Consider the following 6,664-nt stretch of genomic DNA (forward strand, 5'->3'; position numbering starts at 1 on the left):
GGCAGACAAGCGCCCCGCTCTCGTGGAGCTTGCCCAGGCAAGGCTGGGAGGGTGGGGCATGCGATAAACAATAACACTAGACAGGAAGCAGTTGCTTCTAGTCGACAGGATAAATTCTATTCGACAGGATGGCTGAAGTATTTAATTCATGAAACACTTAATGAGAAGCTACTCTGTGCCAGGCCCCAGGAGGGGTCAGATTCCAAAGGGCCTTTTGTGTTAAGCCAAGGAGGTTAGACTTCACCTTTGAATCTGTAAATGGAGGGACGGGAGACGGTGTCGTATACAATGCTGGCAGTTGGTGGAAGTCTTCCTGGATGTTTGAGCTGGGCCTTGAAGAATGCTGAGGGGACAGGGTTGCCTGAGTTGGGCCCAAGAAGCAGAAGTTTGAGGCTTGTCTTTGCGTGTGTCACCAACTATAAATAGGGAGAACAATTCACTCCTTGCGCAGGACCAGGACCACAATGAGAGAATGACTGTGGAAGGACTCTCTAGAGTGAGGCATGATTATTATTAGTGATGTTTTTCCACCTGTCTATACGGCCCGTTGGAAAATCACGGAGAAGGCTTCCCCAGCAGGGGTCACCGGCAGCGCCAGAGGCCTGGCCTGAGGCCTGGGGTGTGGCCGCGTCCATGTGGGGCCGTGGATCAGGTTCTCAGGCCACAGCTCAAGCCACAGCTGGCCCCGCTCCCCTCTCCTGGTCACCGATAGCTATAGGTCCCAAGTTCCTGAGTCGGAAGTTGAAAGTCACCTTCCAACGAAAGGACGGAAGAGCTGAACCCAGGACTTGATGTAGAAAATCTGGTCTGTGAGGCCTCCTGACAGCTCAGGGAATCAGCGAAGGCTGGTGGGACTGACACGGGCTTTGTACACAGACAGTCCTGGTTTCAAGTTCAAGTTCTGCCAGTTAGTAGCTGCGAGGCCTTGGGAAAGTAACTGCACCTCGTGCTCCTCCGTGATGGCCACACGCACACCCTCGGAGCTGTCTCAGGGCCACGTGAGATGGTCCATGTGCATGCGTTTCAGCGCGTACCAGATGCCCTACAAATATCGATTGTCTGCACCCCATTTTTTTCTCCCTCCCTCCCTTCCTTCCCTCTTTCCTCAAAAAGTATTTGGTGGAAGAACAGCCAGTGTTAAGAGCTCTGGAGATTTTTAAAGATGCAGACTCAACTCCCACGGAGCTCAGGGACCTGTTGGGGACGAGGGTCCATTACTGGCTGAAAAGCAAGGGGATGTTGTCACAGGCAGGCAGCATCAGGTGGGCTGGAGTGACCGCAGGTGCCCTGGAGTCTAAAAGGAAGCTGAGATCTGAGCAGAGTGGCCCGAGAGCATCTCGACGCTCTTAGGAGGGAGAAGGCATTCCAGAGAGAGGGGCAGGCAGGAGCAGACACAGAGTGTGCAGGAGGCCAGGCAGGAATGGGGCTGGGGTGGTCTGAGGCCAGTCTCCCAGCAGAGAGTAATGGAGAAGGTGGTTCCTGGGCCGGCGCTGGGTTATGGAGGAACTGGAACGCACATCAGGCTGGGTGACCCAGCCTTCACCAGGCAGCAGGCAGCGGGGAGCTGTGATGAGAGCAGTTCCAGAACCTAACCTGGTGACCTCAGGCATTAGAGTGTTTTCTCCAGCCGTGTGTGTGCAGGGCATTTTGGAGCAGAAAGGATGTTTCTTGCTTCTACCAGTCAGGGTGGGCTGGGTTATGCTGCAGAAACAAATAACCCCTAAATCTCAGGGGTTTAAAATGACAGTGGTTTAGCCCTCAGCCACACAGACGCTGCTGCAGATACGGGCCAATAATCCAGGATGCTGCGGTCCGAGGTCACCTTCATCTCAGCAGCAGGGGAAGAGGGCATAGAGAACAGTGCACTGGCTCATAAATGCCTAAACTGAATTCTCCTCCGAACCCAACATTCTGCCTGTAGACTCTCAGGCCAGAGAGGAGGTGGCCTGGAGCCCGGGGCTGTGGGCAGGCGCCTCGTGCTGGCAGCGGCTGCCTATTGGCCAGCAGGAGGGGGTGGGGCCACCACTCTTGGGTGAGTCCTCCTGCCCTGCCAGTGCTCCCAGTCTGGGGGAGTGGGAGCCTTGGAGAGGAGTCCTTGGCATTATAGGTTGTGATGCCAAGGTTTGGGTTGGTGTCAGCTGGCTGGGGACAGGAGGAGAAGGTGGCAGAGGAAAGGGGAAAAAGAAAGGAAGAGGAAGGAGAGGAGGAGGGGAAAGAAGAGGCAGAGCGTGAGATGGTGGGGGCCCACCCAGCTGGCTGGCACGGAGGCCTCGCCCATCAGCATTTCCCAGGCAGCCTCCCTCCGCCTGCGGCCTCACCTTCCCTCTGGCCAGTCAGTGGGCAGGGCCAGCGGCTGGCTCTAGGCTCCCTTGCTTGCTCAGAGCGGCCCTGCTTGCGGGCCCCGCCAGCGTTGGCACGGTGACAGTAGCCAAGTGTGCAAACTTGTGCCATTGTCCCCAGGCCAAGGGGAGCCATGGAGACTGGCTAATATGACACAGGAAAATGTTTGCTGATGGCAATTCTATGGGCTTTGTCCACCTCTTTCTCCATCATGACGACTCGATTTAAGTCCCTAACTGTTTGACTACAAATGCTAGGGGACCGTGCAACGCCAACCTTTTGTCCGGCCGCGCTGAATGGGCAATTCAGGCTTTGTGCAGCTCAATTGAGGAAGCAAACATAAAGACAAGATTCCTGAGAGCTCCGGCTCCCTTCCCATGGATATCCCAGCACCTCGTTAGAGAGTCCTTCCCTGGCTACCTCTCCAACATCAGTGTGCTGCCCGCCCTCGCAGGCCTGCCAGTGCCCGATGCCTTGGGAAGGGGGTGGGGAGAGAGAGGACAGAGGAGAGAGGGAAAGAGGGAGAGAGAGAGCAGAGAGAGCCACTCAACACTCAGGGACAGCGGGGAAAGCAGCCCGCCCCGCTCACCCCATCCGATTGTCTGTCTGCACTGGAGCATGGCAGCTGTAGGCCTGGAGTCTGGGGGAGCTTTGCCAGCCCATCTCTTCTGGGCCCAGCCCCTCCTCAATCTTGGACTTTTTAAACGTGCGCGCGCGCGCGCACACACACACACACACACACACACACATATACACACACGCGCTCGTGCGCGCACGCGCGCGCAGGCACACACACACACACACCCCGCCCCCTCGAGAAAACAGGGAACCGAGGTCAAGGGGAGGAGGGGCGTGGAGGCCGAGAGGGAGAGTGGGCTGAAGGGTAGAAATTTACCGGGAAATGATTGCATTTGGGAGCTGTCTTTTTTGTGATGGTCCCCATGGTGACAATTTGTGACGGCAAAGAATGTGGGAACAGGGCGCTGCCGCCTGATTGGGATGCTTTGTATCTGGAGAGGCGCTCCTGATTGGCCTGAGGGGCCCCCCAGCTCCGGGGACTCGTCCTCCATTCAGCCCGCTCGAGGGCTGCACAACTGCCTCCAGCCGGACCACGGAGCTCGCCGGCCGCGCCGGGCCTGGCCCAGGTCTGCGGCGGGGAACCTGCCGGGCCACCTTGGCGGGGCCCGGGGCCCCGCACCCTCGGTCAGTGTGGAGGTCCAGGCGTCTCAGGCCCCACTGGGTGGGGACGTGGGGCAGGCTGGGGCCTGGGGGAGGGGCGAGGTGCTGCGGGTGGTGGCCGAGGAGGCATGAAATTGCTGCAGATGCTTCTACGGGGGAGTCCCTGCTGCCCACAGCCTGAGATCAGCCCGCCAGGCAGGCCTCGGCTTGAGTGCCAGACAGGGGTCCTGCCTGTCCTGCGTGAGAACTGTGGGTGGAGCGTGGGGACTGAGGAGGGGGGTGGATGCTAGCAGGGCTGGGGGCGGGGGTGGGAGGAGGAGGGCACCGCTGGGGAGACAGGGGGCTTGGCCTTGCCTTAAAGTGGAGCGGTTGCCTCGGCTCAGAAATGAAAACCTTGCTGGCAGGTTGTGCATGCCGGCGGCGTGGTATGTGGGAGACACAGTGGGCTCCAGCCCCAGCAATGCCACTTGTGGCTGGGTCGCCTTGGGCAAGTCGCCCGACCTCTCTGAGCCTCAGCTGCATGTGCAGGGTAACAGACCCAAGAAGACGAAATGTGTTTGTGCATCACAGATGCCCTGGGAATGCTTAGAGGCTTGAATGAGCATCCCGTGACCCAGGACTCTGTCTAGGGCTGAGGGGTGTTGCAGTGAGGACCACTGTCTGCAGCCATGTGGCCTTTGGGGAGGGCTGAGTGTGGTTGCTCAAAGAGACTCCAACGGCTGCTGTGTCCCTCCAGGTCAGCTCCGTGCCCTTCCCTGGAGCCGCCAGCCGCCTGCAGAACCACCCTCTTCATGGAAAGCCCCGTGCAGTGGTCCCCTGGTGATGGCATCCGACAGTGACGTGAAGATGCTGCTGAACTTTGTGAACCTGGCATCCAGCGACATCAAGGCGGCCCTGGACAAGTCTGCACCCTGCCGCCGCTCGGTGGACCACCGCAAGTACCTGCAGAAGCAGCTGAAACGCTTCTCCCAGAAGTATTCCCGGCTCCCGCGGGGCCTCCCCGGCAGAGGGGCCGAGCCTCACCTGAAAAGGGGGTCCGAGGACCGGCCTGGGAGGCTGCCCCTTGATTCTGGCCACAGTTCCAGCCCCAGCGGGGGTGGGTGCTGCAAGGAGAAGGCGTTGGGGAACCCCTACAGGGAGGAGTGTCTCTCTAAGGAGCAGACCCTACACGGGCCGGATCCAGAAGCTGCCAGGCCTGGCCAGGTGCCCATGAGGAAAAGACAGCTGCCCGCTTCCTTCTGGGAAGAGCCACGGCCCACCCACAGCTACCCCATGGGGTTGGAGGGGGGACTGGGCCCCAGGGAGGGACCTCCCTATGAGGGTAAGAAACACCGCAAGGGCTTGGAGCCCCTGGGGCCCGAGACAGCCCCAGTGCCCGCATCCCCAAGGGCACCCGCTGAAAAGGAGCCACTCAAGATGCCTGGGGTCTCCCTGGTGGGCCGTGTCAATGCCTGGAGCTGCTGCCCCTTCCAGTACCATGGACAGCCTGTCTACCCAGGCCCTCCGGGGGCCTTGCCTCAGAGCCCACTCCCCAGCCTGGGCCTCTGGCGGAAAAGCTCGGCTTCCCCCGGCGAGCTGGCCCACTTCTGCAAGGATGTGGAAGGCCCCGGGCAGAAAGTGTACAGACCCGTGGTTCTGAAGCCAATCCCCACCAAGCCGGCCATGCCCCCGCCCATCTTCAACGTCTTTGGCTACCTCTAGCTGGGCTGGGAGGGCCTCGGTCCCCACCGCTGGCCTGCAGGGGTGTTGGGGACCCCGGGAGTTCTCCTGGTGAGGAGTGGGCTGGGCAGGGGTGTAGCCCCTTGAGAGCCTTCCCTTTGTATGTGGGGGGGGGAGGGGGAGGGCAGGATCGGGGCAGGGGCTTCTCAGGCAGTTGCCCAGCCAGCCCTTGCAGCCTTGGGAGCGGTGGAGCCGGGCTCGGCCGGCCCCTCTCCAACCGGGCCAGAGCCCGACAGATCACCCGCGGGCCTGTGCAGACCTCAGTTGGCGGGGCGTTGCTCTGGCCTGCCGGCCGTTCCAGAAGCCAGAGTTACGCACCTGAGCATCTGCCACCCACTGTGTAAGCCAATCTCAGTTCTGTTCTTCTTGTCTTTGTAAATATTAAGAAGGCTAAAAGAATAAAGACATTTCTTTTGCAGTTTTCACATCTTGGGTCCATGAAGTTGAATGGTGCCCAGGCCTAGGACATGCTGGCTGGCCCAGATGGAGGGCCACTTACAGAGGCTGTGGGGGAAGCCTGGAGTGGCCCAGAGACCTCCGTGATGTCTGGGGATGGGCACTGGGGCCCAACCGCTCAATTCCAAGGAAGGAGGGTGGAGACAGTTCATGGGGAAGGATGCTCTGATTCCCCACGCCGGAGAACAGAGCGGGGAAGGTGTGGCTACCCAGAGGGTCCAAACTGCTCTAGAGAATAGGGAGGCTGGGACCAGGGCAGGGGGACCTGTGCTCCTGGCTCTGCCGTGGGATGTGGGGCTGGAGCCTTCCTCTTGGGGCCTCTCTGCCCCGCCTGCAGGATGAGGGGTGGGATGAGAATGGTTCCCTCTGCAGTACCTTCCACTCCGATCACAGCCTCAGGGCAGAGACTGGGCCAAGACCAAGCAGGAGCGGAGCCCCTTGTGGAGCAATTTGACCAAATTGCTCCTTTTTTCAACATAGTCTTTGGTTCTATGTCCATGGGAAAAATCGTCATCATCATCATGTCTAGCTCATTCCAATTCCTAGGTTACCTGCCAATGGCTCTCTTCCCGGGCCTGATGCAGCCCCTGGCACACCCTAGGTGCCCTGTCAATGGAATGATGAGGGCCTCTGCCTGTGACAATGCACAGAGGGGGGCACTGGTGGCGGGGAGTGGCCCTCGGTTTGGCCCCAATAGTGCCCAAACCAGCAGCCTTGGGAGGTGGGGGGCCGGCAGAGCCAGAGCCCGAGGGATCACCGCATGCCTGTGCAGACCTCAGTCGGTGGGGCATTGCTCTGGCCCGCACCGCACGCTGGCCCGGGATCTGCGCTGCTGTGTGTGGCGTGGCTCCGTGGCTGAGAGCGAAGGGGCTGCCATGGGCGCTGAGCGGCTCATTTCACCAAAACGCAGCTCTCACGACCGGGACAGGTGCGGGGGACCAGCCTGGCTGGGGACTATGGCTCCCAAATC

General features: G+C 60.2%; 1 protein-coding gene across 1 annotated transcript; it reads left to right on the plus strand.

Annotated features, from left to right (window-relative positions):
• The first annotated feature begins 4,326 nt into the window (after positions 1–4,326).
• Positions 4,327–5,282, plus strand: FAM181A (family with sequence similarity 181 member A). Its single transcript, XM_059915829.1, has one exon. It carries the CDS (start codon positions 4,342–4,344, stop codon positions 5,218–5,220), a length of 879 nt encoding a protein of 292 aa, XP_059771812.1. The 5' UTR covers positions 4,327–4,341; the 3' UTR covers positions 5,221–5,282.
• The last annotated feature ends 1,382 nt before the right edge of the window (positions 5,283–6,664 follow it).

This window comes from Balaenoptera ricei, chromosome 2 (genome assembly GCF_028023285.1).
Source record: "Balaenoptera ricei isolate mBalRic1 chromosome 2, mBalRic1.hap2, whole genome shotgun sequence".
NCBI classification, from domain to species: domain Eukaryota; kingdom Metazoa; phylum Chordata; class Mammalia; order Artiodactyla; family Balaenopteridae; genus Balaenoptera; species Balaenoptera ricei.

What these genes read in the sequence shown, in the direction of transcription:
- FAM181A (XM_059915829.1), top strand. Translation starts at nt 4,342, where the DNA reads ATGGCATCCGACAGTGACGTGAAGATGCTGCTGAACTTTGTGAACCTG.